Below are 15,000 nucleotides of genomic sequence, written 5' to 3'. Positions count from 1 at the left end.
TTTGGGTCATTGTCCTGTTGCAAGACCCATGAACTGAGAGCTTTCTGACACTGGGTACATTTCTCTCTAGAATTCCTTGATAGTCTTGAGATTTCATTGTACCCTGCACAGATTCAAGACACACTGCAAAGCAGCCCCAGAATGATAACAGAGCCTCCTCCATGTTTCACAGTAAGGACAGTGTTCTTTTCTTGATATGCTTCATTCGTCTGTGAACATACAGCTGATGTGCCTTGGACTCCTGGCATTTTGTCTCGACTCACAGGACACAAGAGGACACTGATCCAGCCTGGACGGGAAACTTGGTCGTCTCTGAAAACTCACACCAGATTCACGCCTTTATACTTTCAGTCTCTAGGCTCTTTTTTTAAAGCAGGATACTGCAGTCATTAAATACCAGCCTGACCTGACCTTTTGATACCTCCGCTCTGAAAATAGACTATTTCCACCCCAGAATGCCTCTGCTGATTACAAGGTTGTAGAGACCTGTATGATTATGGACATGTCCCGTGAGCTGATGACAGAGTCAACATGTGCAGGGGAATGGTGGGGATGGATATATATAACGGCTCAACTGGGCAGTTCAGCCAAAAATACTAATAAAAAAAACATTCTGTCAATGTGTATGCAATTTCATGCCGTTTTTTTTTTTTTTTTTATTCCTCGCTGGAACATAAAAAGGAGTTTCAAACTGTGATCAGTGTCGCACTGCACTACAGACGAAATAAATACATACACGGAAAGTTTTTGATTTTTTTAAAATTATAATTTGTGGTGCAAGATATTAGTCTAATCATTTGAATTACTTTTAGTATAATAGTCATAAATTGACACATGCCGTACGTTTTTGATAATATTGATAAACTGTGACTGAGATTGATAATTATGACATTCAAAGGGAAAAATGTCTGATATTTTTTTGCTCAGAAAAACAAAAACAAGATTGCTGTTAAATTACACTGAAAACTTTTTTTTATTATTTTTGTTTTGTTTTTTATCTTTGACATACATGGAAAAAAATACCATAAAACATATTTTTCTTCTTTTTTTATGTTGTAATTAATGCAATTACCAAAATTACCATCGTGTTTCCTTCTTATTGAATGCACCAAGGTATAATAGCCACATGAAAATCCACAAATTACGTAATTATTTTCCCTCTATAGTAAATAATAATTGAATTTTCACCTGTTTCATCCAAATACAGTGCGTGGTCCAAACAATCAAATAAATAAATTTTATATTTTATATAATTATTATATATATATATATTTTTAGATGTCAACAAAAATTGTCTATTGTCTAAAAATTCAAACCTGGCAAGCTTTAAGACAGTTGATGACAGATGTTACTGGTTTCTAGTTGTAATGTGTGAATAATGGACCTTTTTAATCTAAAATTCTGATAATTTATTAATTTATTTATTTATGGAGCTTGATAGACCTTTTTGGGGAAAAGGGTGTTGATTTTAAACAGGGTTTGGAAGCATGGCCGGTGAATTGTGATGATAGCGATATCATTTTTTTTGACGAACCGTTCCTTAAATGAGTTTATCACTCCCACAGTTCACAACTTTAGTATTTGTGCCGTTGCGTTGCTTGCAGATGTTGTTGTTTACCCAAGCAGAGATGTAATGTGTCAAACAGCAACACGGGCCGCACTGAGCTTGTCAGACAGCGAACCTGACGTTTTGATTGGTTGTTATGTAAAGCGCGTAATTAAGAGGTAAATGTTGAATGCGATTGCTGGCTCCGATCCGCACTAGGGGAGGGAGCGTTCGTTTCACTGCGGTTTCTTGGGACTGTTTACACGCACACAAGGACACATTGAGAAAACACAACGTCTTGTGTTCAGGGGCCTTGTCAAACATCTGGCGTTTAACAGCTTAGTCAGAGCCAATTAAAGAACATCATGTCGTAGCTTTGATTTGCATTAAGTCAGACCTGGCCTGCCAAAGCTCATTTAGTTCATTTCTCCATCGGCTCACATTCTGGAGGTTATTCTTGCCTTTAGTTAGACTGTAGTCCATGAGAAATCAGTTTTGTCAATTTGTTCACAATTCAATATTTACTGTATTTTACTGTTTTGTTACAAACAAAATTGGAAAGAGCATTGGAAACCAAAAACAAACCCAGACGGAAAGCTATATGAAAACCAGACAAAATAAAGCAAAACACATATCAAAATATAACATTAAAACAAAGAGCAAAACAAAACACCAACAGAAAACAAAACATAAAAACCAACACAAAATAAAACAAAAATCAAGATATGATCGCAATAAAAAACATTAAAATCAACACAGAGAAAAACAAAATATGATTTAAAAAAAAAAAGACAAAATAAAAATATAAACACACATCAAGAACAAAATTAAAAACAAAACGGACACAGAATAAAATAAAATAAACTAAATTGTAAAAGCTAGCCCAAATAACTTTAAAATCAACAAAATCAACAAAAACATTAAAATCAACACACAGAACAAATAACACAAGACAAAATACGTAAACCAACAAAACATAAAACAAAACAACAGCAACAAGAACAAATAAATAATAAAATAAAAGACGAAAAAAAATAAACACAAGATATAAATACAAACCAAAAAAATGTAGGAAACAACCCAAACCCCCAAAAAAAAACCCCACAGAAAACTGTAAATACTTATAAAAACCAAAGCAAAAGGCCAGACGTAAATATCAAGCCATACACAAGACACAAATGAAAACACAAAACAAACAACAGAGACGTTTCTCAAGTTCTGGTTTTAACACGAGTTGCTCTTTCTGAAGGTTCACGGATCTAGTGGACTCGTGCGGAAAGGTGGAGCTGAACCTTCTGTCACCTCCGCAGAAGGAGTACTGGTCCATGCTGGCCTACAACCGAGCCAAACTCTGCAACATCCTCTTCTCCAGCGAGCTGCACCGCCGCATGTCTCCCCACGGCGTCACATGCAACGCACTGCATCCTGGGAACATGATGTACACCTCCATCCACCGCAGCTGGTGGCTCATGACCCTGCTCTTCACCTTCGCACGGCCCTTCACCAAGTCTATGGTAAGCGCAAGAGACTTCCTTCGTTCGCTTGTGTTGGTGAACTTTGAGTTTAACTGAAACTGAAACCGTAACCGATTTTGAACCTCATGTGAAGCTCACGGTTCACTTGATAATCAGCTGTTTTGATGTTGGATGTTGCTATGCTAATGCTAAGCTAACGCGAAAGACTGGTTTGTTGTTTACACAGTGCGGTTTTTGCCATTTATTATTACATTCAATATATTGTGACAATATTAAATACTTGCCTCTAAAAATACCGATATTTTTAATTCTATGGTCAATAGCCAGCAAATGGTTTTTTTTTTTTTGTTATATACTATTTGGTCTAAATATAAACTAAATATTTGAGTTATTTGTGCTTTTAAATAAATTAATCTAACGCTGGCCGATAACCGATATTGTATCGATATATATTGCGCATCTCTAATTATTGAATGTATTTCTAAATGTAATGCATTGCTTCTAATTCTCTCGACCGAATTTCTTTCCACTGAGCTTGTCACAATGTTCTGGTATTTCCTTTCCACGCGTGATGCTATCGTACAATTTCTGGAAGTGTAGTCCACGCTGCCTTTTGCAATGGCCTTGTTTTCCTGATTTCAAGTGGCTTTTTGTCAGGTACAGCGGTTGCTGCTTGAATTTTTGTAGTCCAGGAAAGTTTCACTAGCATGTTTTAGGCAGGAATCGCCTGTAGTTAGCGTGAGCGTGTGTGTGTGTGTGTGTGTGCGTCACGCTGCCGTAGCGCCGCTCGTATACCCCAGCGCCGCATAAATCAGACGGGCAGCTCTTCCTGTAGGCAACACTCTCCCGTTTTAGCCCGAAGAGGCGAGTCACATACACTTACAGAGACAAACTATAAAATTCAACATCCTCATAAATCATAAAGTATCTGCCTGTCTCGCACCTGAAGCATTTCCTTCCGCTTCTGATATGCTTTAGGCCACACAATGCATTTGATGTGTTCTTTGTTTTAATTTTGGTTGAAAACTCTGAAGGCAGGTTTTGATGTAGAGTTGAGTATTTCAGCCGAGCTGATTATGTATTAAAGAGATGGGTATGAATATGTCAGAAGTTTACGCGCGCGGCACAGTCGTAACTCAGAAGCGCTCGTTTCTCCGGCTGTCAGTCATGTTTGATGGACGTCGCTGGGGATCGGGGCTTCTCACCGCGTGGAAAGTCTGCTGCTGTTTCTGAACTGCGATTTGTCCTTTTCCCTCTTTGCTTTTTTTCCCCCTTGCTGATGAGACCTTGTTTAACATTTTTGAGCATGTAAAGACATTTTAGAATATGGTTACATTTTAGTACAAGTATTTAAAAAATAAAATAAAGTAAATAAAATAAGTGAATGAATAAATAAAATATATGAATTAAATTCACTGTTTAAGATGATGATAATAATAATAATAATAATAACAACAACAATAATAATAATAATAATAATAATAATAATAATAATAATAATAATAATAGAAGTATTATTATTATATATACTACTACTAGTAGTAATACTAATATTAACAATAACAATAATGCTAATAATAATAATAATAATAATAATAATAATAATAATAATAATAATTATTATTATTATTATTATTATTATTATTATTATTATTATTATTATTACTACTACTACTACTACTACTACTACTACTAGTAGTATATAATAATAATAATAATAATAATAATAATAATAATAATAATAATAATAATAATAATAATAATAATAATAATAATAATAATTAATAATAACAATATATACACACTTTTTTATATAATTAGTTTTTTTTTATCTGTATACATTAATTTCTTTATCTGTTATAGTAATTATTTTGTATATATGTATATTTTAAAAATAAATAAAGATTTTTTTTTTTAATAGATATTACATTATTTGAATAGATCTCTAATAGGTCAATTACATTGTGGTTACATTTTCACATTTCAGTTAATTTTCTTATCCTAGGCTTATTATTAATTTTTTTATTATTAGTAGTGGTAGTGGTAGTGGTTTTAGTAGTAGTAATTATTTTCTCCATAATTTGAAAACAGTGAATGTGACACTTGTGAAAACCCCCCCAGTTCCTACCCAGGTGTTAATGTCCCTCTCTAGCCCTTTTCTGAAACCCCTCAAATATTAGCGAACTTAACACGAAACAGTGCTGTTATTTTATTTATTGGTTATGAGGCTATGAAGATGGTATCGTTTTAATTGCTTGCAGTCTCGTATGGGATGCTGGGAAATTGTTCAAGGTTGCAAAGCTCTGCATAATGTTGACAGGAAGAGCCTGGAACGATATTACACCCAAGCTCAGTAAAACGCCTTTGTCTTCTCCAAGAAGCTCTAGGTGATTTATAACTGCGCAAATCTAGAATAAAACCTCTTATTTTGCTGTTTTATTGCATCTGAGAGGGACGCTTCCGTTTACCAGCAGTTTAATACATAGACGCATCAAACCTAAGCGCAATACTAATAAATTAATTGATTTATCGAGATTAAAACAAAATAGCAATAAGATGGCAGATGCCGTTTTCAAATGCAGAGGGTGTCGCAGTGCAATTCATAAAACCCAATATGATCGTCTCATCTCGTAATGTGTAGATAATTTTCAGTTTCGCTGAGTTGATAAAAATTCATTGGGAAAGAGGCAGGACTGATATCGGACTTGAACTCTCGCGACGGTTTTCATCTATAATCTCTGCATCAGATGTTCTGCCATGCATCTCTTTAGCTCTCTTCGTGGCCCGCAGTTGTACATTAAACCCATGCTGATCTCCAGATGAGTTTAGCTTCGATAAGACTGGACTGGTAATAATCAAGTGGTCTCATGCGACGGTTTTAATGTACGATTTAGGATACAATTTACAACCAACTCAAACAAATTTGTCCAATCTGCCATCAGCTTTGGGGAGTAACTAGCTATGTAAAATTGCTAAATAAACTGTAATCTTTTACAGTTACTGAGAAACAATGCGCAATTAGATTACTTAAAATGTTAAAGATTACATCTAAATATTTCATGTAGATATAAATACTACTTTAAAATCTGAGACGCCAATGTTTCAGAATGTCTAGGACACAGAATAGGACACATGCTTATTTGATAACCGTTTTCTTCCATGCATATGCATTATTTTTAGTTTCTTTTAGATAACAGTGTTTTCGGTCATAACTACGCAAATTAATGATAAAAGTCACTACAAATTTAGAAAAGTATTCAAAAAGCCATAATCAGTTCATTTATTAAAACAATTGAAATAGTTAAAGGACTTAAATAGGGTTACCTGTAATCTCTAACCTATTGCATTTCCAAAGTAACTTTCCCAACCGTGTCTGCTGTTGGAATAATATTGATGCGAAAGTCATTTTCAGCTATAATATATTGCACAGGAGTAGCATTCAGTTTAATAAAATGACTTGCCGACATAGTTTAGAAAGTTTAGAAACAACCTATAGACGCTCAGAAATCCCAAAATTCCCTAAACATTCGTTTTCATAAACAACTGCTGTTACTTTTCCAAGAAAGTAGTTTTTGTTAGGTTTGTAATGCTTTATGCGCGTTAGATATTTCTGCTCAATGTCAAAAAAAAGGTCATTTTTGATGCTTTCTATGTGGTTTTATGTGAAGTACTGTACGTCCCCGAAGCCTCTGTAACCTTTTCATTTGTGTAGTCAAACAGCTGTTTTAGCATGTTTGGTTTGACATTTCTTAGACGGCTGGGTATTGTGGCATCTAATAGCCGCTTGATGCTTTGGGACATGAAGCTGCTGGGAAAATCACAGCCGCCCAATCAGCACCCCGCCTTCCCCCCCTTCGTGCCCGCCCCTCTTCACAATCGCTTCATTGGGATCCAGTCCGCCGCGTTTTCAGCAGTTTAGCGCAATTATTTTCCCCAGGATTCTGCCTCGGGCGCACCGCTACCTTTTTACATATGCAGGGGCTGAACTTTTGACCATGGCCCAATAGTCGTACATTAGCCGACGGTTTGCTCTAAAAGGGGGACTTTAACAAGTTCCTCTGTGCATTGGCAAGTGTCTCGCCTCTCGCCTGTGAGGTAATTTAGCCGGCCTGCTGCGAGACTGCTGCCAGTGCTTCCTTATGGGAGTCTAAATCTCTCTCGCTCTCGGTCCCCTTGTAAGGAGAGAGAAAGGAGGAGATGCTGTTGATGGATCTTTCCTCACGCTCGGCTAACGAGGGCTCTGCTTCTATTAGTACACTACAGAGGCATTACCCATTCTCTCTCGCTCTTCCTTAATGAAGTCTCGTCACCCCGAGCAGCTCAGATTTATCCCTCCGCTGTCGCGCTGCGATGAGCCCTGTCGCCGTGGCGAGTGTCCCCCGGTAACCGGTTGTAAGGTCAGGTGTTGTTATCTGCTTGTACATGGGTCCTATCACTGCAGCGGTGCAACCGGGGCTGACAGGCGCTCAGTGGAGCGGAGCGAAGTGGGCCAGAGGTCTACACCCAGAGCCCCTTCCGCTGCGGCGGGACACAATGAGCTGCCAGCAGCCCTAATGGGCTCATAATTGGTGATTAGGGCCTGCAGTTTGAGAAGAGAACCGGTTCACTCAGCCTGCTGGAATGTTTTCTGCTACAGGCTGCTGTACTGTCTTCTACCGGAGCGATCGGCCTGGAACCATCCACCAGTATTTCAAATCTAATGGCCACTGTAGCCACTTTCGTAATGTGGATGTATCTGTTTTTTGGGGTTTTTTTGATCAGTGTTTCCCAATGCTGTTCCTACCCATTTCAGATCTTGGAGTGTCTGAATATGAGGAATTGGGGCAGTGTTTGGGAAAGTCCTTTTAAAGTGATGCGTTACAATATTGCGGTCCTCCCTAAAAAAGAATTATTCTATTTACAATACAGTTATGCGTTGTTACTTTTGCTTCACATTAACACATTAATATGTCTTCTTTAGGGTTGCAAGTGGGACAAATAAATCTGGTAATTTCCAGAAACTTTTCAAGTTTCTTTCTGTAACTGTATCATCACACATTTCAGGTCTTAGATTCTCTACTAACGAGCGATTGAGTTGATCCAATCCAGTGTTTTATTAGCAAGAGTTGGCGTACCTCTAGAAACGGGGTTTGAAAACGCGGTTCTAGATTAGAGTTCTTTCTTTCCTGGAGGCCCCCCAGAACCACACACCTCTTTGGAGGTTGCAAATCTAAATTTATAGTAGCTTACCGAAATGTCCCAAATTTTCAGAAGGTTTCCTCCAAAACATCCTGGAAAGTTTCCAAAAATTCTAGAAAGCTTCTGGAAAATTACTAGAAATGTTCTATCCCTTTGCAATGATATAAAGACGAGATTAAACGCTTAGTCTCTGCATTTAATAAAAAAAAAATCTTGGTAATCAAATTGACAATAATCGCTAGAAATTAAGTGTCCCTAACTAAGCAAGCCAGGGGTGACAGCGACAAGTAACCAAAACCCCATCGGTCACAGAATGGAGAAAAAAAAAAAAACCTTAGGAGAAACCAGGCTCGTATGGGGGACAATTCTCCTCTGGCCGGATGCCCAGCACTTAATTTCCAGATCAATTTTAAATGCAGCTATGTCAGATTGATATTTTACATTTCCGAACGTTTTTGGAAAATAACCTGAAATACGTGGTTTTGGGATACGTCCAGGAACAGGCTTTGGAAACATTGTTCTAGATCAGAGTTTCTAGACCTGTCCAAGAGGGCTCCAGAACCCCACATTTAGTGTCTCCTAGAGTGTCGCAAAGGGGTGGGGACAAATCTGGTACATTTCCAGCAATTTACCAAATGTAAACCCCTTGTTTCTAAAGACATGCAGCATTGAGACTCTATCCATTATCAGGTTCTGCCATATTGCTTTATACTTTTCTGGGGTACCCCATACCCCAGTTTTCAAGCAGATCCAGATCCACGGGTCCAACGAATGGCCTATCACACATTACACCACATAGGAATGCTCTTTTGCAGCCCTTCTGTGGGTAAATTGGATCCAGCGTTGGGGCAGTATAGGTTCAGAGCAGGCAACTGTGTGAACTGTGCATGTAAACAGCACACACTCTGGTTAGAACCGAACATCAGACCTTAAATAGACTTTAATCTTTAATCTAATTGAGCGATATGTTGGCTTGATGTTACTTCATTCTCTCTCCTCCTCTCTCACCTCCCCCTGCATTACCTATTATGAGCCTGAAAGACAATCTGAGACCTAAAAGCACACAATCCCATTTGCTTGTATTGACATGTGTGTCTCAGCTCAATCCTATTACCAGGATTATAGTCTACCAAGACACACCATTTCATTAAAACAAAGTGTGGGTCTAGAGGCATCCACGCACACGTACATACGCTTGCAGCTCGTTGTGAAGTAGGAAACCGAGCAAATAGTTTATTGCTTGATCAGCCGATGTGGCCAGGAAGGTGTCGGAATCGATAAAGGACCAATCAGAGGCAGGCGACAGGCAGGGTTCGGGCGAGCCCGGGAGCTGTCATGTCATTCCGGTTTGACCCCCAGTCAAAGTCACACGGAGGCCCATCCATCTGAGCGCGCCGAGCTAATTCCGTGTTCATCTGAAGACCATCAGAGCTAGCACATGAATGCTAGCGGAATGAGAGCTCGACTTCCAGTGACGCGCACTGATGAAGTTTGAGAGGATTCTGTCGCTTCGATTAATTCTTCAGGGGCCTCTTATTTGCTTTGGCAAGGGATGGTTCACTGTGGGCTGCATCTAGTGGTTGCAAAGTGCCACTTTCATTCAAAGTGTGACGAAGAGATCGCGGGACATTATATGAGAAGTAGGGGAAGTAGTATTAATGCAGTGTTCACGTCACGATGGATTTATTATGTAATGACGAATCTACATTTTTACATAAAGGGTCAACCATTTTAGAGGAAGTTTGGTAAATTCTGTCACGGCATGAATTATGCTCCATAAGAGATTACATTTGCACAAGCGGCATGAAATTCGATGTTTTGGAGTTGGCCTCTGCAACGGTTTGTTTTTTTTGATAAAACATGGCACAAACCTGCCATCTTTGCAGCCCCCACCTCTCAAAACACCCCTTTTCCCAGAATTCCCAACTAAAATCAAGCTTCCAGATACATATCTACCCCGACAGAGGCCTGTTTTTTTTTGTGACACGCGGCTGATGGACTATTTTTCAAATTGATTTCAAAAATGTACGTAAGCAGTTGATCTTCCACCCTAGATTACCTATTGATTTTTAATATGAAAAGCTCATTATACAAACAGTAACTGCAACACCAAAAGCTAGCCAACCTTTGCATAAATCCTTTAATTGAATTCCCAGAGCCTGTGGTTCTACATTTTTTTAATTAAATCCATTTCTTTTCCTTTTTTTCCCCTTTCTTCTGTAAGTGTTGGTGTTTAATTTGCATGCTGTGAAGTGGGTCCTGTCCTAGATAAAGTGCCATTGATCCTTATTAAAGCACACCTCTAGGCCTGCTGAAAACCAACTGGGAAAATTAAATGTGTTCATGGTGCATACACTTATTCCCTGCATGATCGGATTAGAGAGGGAGGGAATGGGAGAGAGCGAACGAGAGTTAAAACGAAGAAAGAGGGTAGTGAATGGAGAACGGAAAATAAAACCAAGAGAAAGGGGAGACGGAATGATATTGAGAGAGGAAAAAAGTAGAGAGGTGAAAAGATTAAGAGGGAAGAACGCAGAATTATTATTGATTTGGCAAACATTATTACATTATGTTTCTCCAACCGTCCCAAAGAGACACGCTTGGACCTGAAATGAAATCTTGAGCCGTTTCGTCGCAAATCCAGTTGTGTACGTTTCACATAGACTATCTAATAGATGGCTTTATCAAAGCTGCTATTAATATTTTTCTAATTGGCTTTGTGTGTCGTTTGTGTGAATAAGTAAGCGCTTAATTCGGTTTGTAATGATCACCCCAACTCTTTCCAGGCAGGGCTTAGTTGTAATGAGAACCTGCGACCTTCGCCGACCCCTGCACTTCATTCAGCACTGGTTATTAAATATCCATGATTGTGTTCACCTCGTAACAAGGGAGCGTAATTGTTAATTAGAAATTATTTGACGAAATAAGGCTGATGATATTACAGAAGATTGATGTTCCTGTTTCTCTGACGTTGACATCGATCAGCCGTCGGTCAGATCAGGGCCGGCAACGCTCTTTTCGCTTCTCAAATGAAATCCAATTCGGATTGAATTGTGAAAATGAATAAAAACGCTTTTATTAGCAACGAAACCGAGTCGAGCAGCGCTGTTGTTATAATTCCTTTTTAAAGTTAGGTTTTTGAACACAGCCTTATAAGGCTTGTTTTGTTTCTGGGTGAACGATGTCTCTCACACACACACACACACACACACACACACACACACACACACACACATACACACACACACAAACACACAAAACTTAACTGAAAAGCAAAACAAACAACAAATAAAGAAATATTCAAATGAATAAACCGAGGAACAACATTACAAAATACAACAAAGAACAAAGTAACTAAAAAGGTGCGCACTAAACTTAAAAGAAAGCAAAACAAACAGACAAGCAAAAAATAAATAGACAAAAACATGTTGTAAATAGTTACAAAACGCAAACAACAAAAGAACAGATCAGCACACACACACAAACACAAAACTAAACAAAACAAAAAGCAGAAAAAAAACAAAACACAAACAAATGAAAAAGAGGTAAAGAAGTGATAAAAGGACAAAACAAACAAACACTACAAAGTCATAATGCAAAATGCAACCAAAATAGCAAAACACCAAAACAAAAGACGGAAAAAATCAATTAATAAATACTAAAAAAAAATAAAAATAAATGTGTATATGTATATATATATATATATATATATATATATATATATATATATATATATATATATATATATATATATATATATATATATATATATATATATATATATATATATATATATATATATATATATATATATATATATATATATATATATATATATATATATATATATATATATATATATATATATTATATATGTGTATATATATATATTATATATGTTGTAACAGCCCATAGTTCTGCCACTATATATTTGGAGTTGTTGTAGTTATACTACGGTCCTCTAGGGGCTCTAGGGGAATAAAATCTCTAATTGTGGGCAGTAGAGAGAGATTTGTTTGGAAGAAGCATGGTCTGCTCCCCATGTATTTTTTTTTTTTGTGGTAAAGAGTTCTGTTTGGGAAGCCTTAACATTTGAAGCCCTATCACCAAGGACTTTTGGGATTTGGCCTTTTTGTGCTGCTAGGGGCCATTGAGGACATATGAAGGGAGGTTTCACAGCGGTATCTGAACTTGATGGACACAATTGATGAACTTTTATCGTCTGGAGGTTGGACTCAAACCTGATGGTTACTAAGCTGTGAACTTTTGGACATTATCAAGCCTCATCAAGGTTATCATCATCGTCATCATTCAACTACAGCTTCTGATTTGATAAGTATCAGAGACATTTATGAAAAGACCTTGAATGCTGTTGGTCTATATGCAAACTTAATCATTTGTGTAGTGTTTGATTATGGCATGTTAAAAAATTACCACGATCTTGGGTATTCTTATGATGTTATGGTTTCTTTTGTAGCTATGGTTCACCTATGGAAGTTTGTACTTATTTAAGGTGCGTTTCACAAAATGGCTGATGGGTCCTTAATAAAAATAATATAATTGTAACAGGCAGTTTCTTTAATATAGAGAAAGCGGTTACATATTGGCGCCGAACAGGGACCTGAAAAGCCTATATATTTGTTACCTTAAATTACCATTATGTCAAACAGTAGGGATGGCCAGAGTGAGGATGAGGCTGTGCCCGATGCAGATTTTGCATCTGAACCGTTTACCACACCAAGAGAACCCTTAAAAGATTTAATCAACACTTTTAGTGAGTTATACATTGATTCAGATGGAGAGAGTGAAGGCATTAGAGATAATGTTCTGGTATACTGGAGGAGGCCCAATTTCCACCTTTCCCACCTCCTCCCCACAACTAGAGATCTATCAGGAGTCCAACCATGACCCTACCACTTCAAGCCCATCGATGATAAGCGGCTGACAGATCAGTTGCTATCGAAAATCAACTAGCAAATGTTAGCCAAAGGGTGAATACCAGTGTCTCCTTTGATGAGTTTGAAATAGAAGAAAGAATGTCATATAGAATACAGCGAGAGTGTGAGAAAGTGAAGAGACAACTAGAATTGAAAATTCAGGAGCTAGGCCAATCTGTCGTGGATTGTTTGAAAAGAAGGGATCATCAGTTGGATCACAAATTTCAGGTATTGATGCCAAAACGTCAACACCGGATTTATCCAAGCCAAAATTCCACAACCGTTAAGCCAGAAAACTTGACATATAGTGTACAGTCCAGTCACCATCCAGCTCAGAACAATCAGTCCACTATACAGTATAACCCACCAGTAAAATTGGATTTCCCCACCTTCAGTAATACACAAGATGATGATCCTGTTGCTTTTATCGAGCATTGTGAAGAATATTTTGCTGTTCGCCCTCTTAGTGATGGGGAGATACTTGCTTCACTTTCAGCTGTCCTTAAGGATACTGCCAAGGATTGGTGGATGGCGGAGCTGAAGAAATGTGCAGAACTGGAGACAATTTAAAAGGAGTTTTTTTCACTCATTTTTAAGTGAGGATTATAAGGATGTGGCAGCAAGGAAAATGGTGGAGAGGAAACAGGGTGCTAAAGAAAGTATCAGGGATTTTGCTTTCCACTACCGAGCATTATGTTTGAGGTGGAGAAAAGAAATGTCTGAAAGAGATGTGGTTCAGGCGATCTTGAGAAATTGCAATCCACGACTAGCAAGTCTGTTACGTGGAACCATCAAAGACGTTGGAGAGCTAGTCCGGGTTGGAACACAGATAGAGAGAGATTTTGATGAATCCAAAAGATATTGGACTCAGGCTAATGTTGAAGAACAGAGGAAAAAGACTCCCATGGGCCAGACCCTCAGCGTAAACATCCTTGCGCCAGTAATCGAATAGTGCAATCCTTCCAAAGTTCAGAACAACATGGCTATAAAAATATCACCCTCCCTATAGTATTGCAGGACAGGTATAAGCTGGTGGATACCGGTAGCACTTTCTCGTTGGTCCAGGAGTCCTTTGGGAGCAATTGTGAAGAGGATTCCAGCCCAGTGAAGGACAATCCTTTTACTGGCTAATGGTCAAAGGCAGACTGCAATTGGTAAGGTGAGATGGAGATGTGAAGTTCAAGAACTTTCTGTAGACCTGACATTTTTATAATGAGAGATGTGGATTTAACAGTGCCAGTCATATTGGGTATGGATTTTCTGTTGAAGACTGGAATGGTATTGATTTTCATAAAGCACAGTATAGCCTACCTATGGCAGAAGGAGGTGGAAAATTAAAAACTTTTTCCTTTCCTCAACATGACGTCCACCCTACTATGCATTTCTACCTTGCTATTTCCCCATCTACCTTCAAGGATGAAAGGCGTCAAGATAATGGCATCTTTCTTCAGCGGCGGATACAGATCAACAGACAAAAGAAGAGCTGGAGAGTCTGATGTTAAGCTGGCCAGCTGTTTGTACTCAAGAAATTGGTCATACCAACTTTGTTCATCGTATCATTACCACAGATGAAGTACCGTAAGACGGCGTGTATATAAGGTCTCCATCAAAAGCAGCAATTCATTGAAACTCAAATACAGGATTTGTTAAATAAAGGATTATTCAACCATCTACATCTCCTTGAGGCTTCTCCGTGGTAGTGGTACAAAAGAAGGATGGGGCATCGAGATTGTGTATTGATTACCGAGGATTGAACTCCAAGACTTACCTTGATGCTTATCCTATGCCTCAGATTCAGGATATTTTAGAGTCACTACATGGTGCCACTGTCTTTAGCACTGGATCTGAAAAGTGGTTATTGGCA

The 15,000-nt window shown here is 38.1% G+C and overlaps 1 protein-coding gene across 2 annotated transcripts in view; it reads left to right on the top strand.

Annotated features, from left to right (window-relative positions):
* Positions 1 to 15,000, top strand: part of wwox (WW domain containing oxidoreductase) — a 175,578-nt gene that overhangs the window by 58,299 nt on the left and 102,279 nt on the right. For both annotated transcript variants that reach the window (XM_043227631.1, XM_043227630.1), the window contains one exon: positions 2,796 to 3,060. In XM_043227631.1, coding sequence (XP_043083566.1) covers positions 2,796 to 3,060 — 265 coding nt within the window. The remainder of the gene's footprint in view (positions 1 to 2,795; positions 3,061 to 15,000) is intronic.

This window comes from Puntigrus tetrazona, chromosome 25 (genome assembly GCF_018831695.1).
Source record: "Puntigrus tetrazona isolate hp1 chromosome 25, ASM1883169v1, whole genome shotgun sequence".
Lineage (NCBI taxonomy): Eukaryota > Metazoa > Chordata > Actinopteri > Cypriniformes > Cyprinidae > Puntigrus > Puntigrus tetrazona.
Note: the sequence above shows the minus strand (reverse complement) of the source record. Positions and strands in the feature narration are given on the sequence as shown.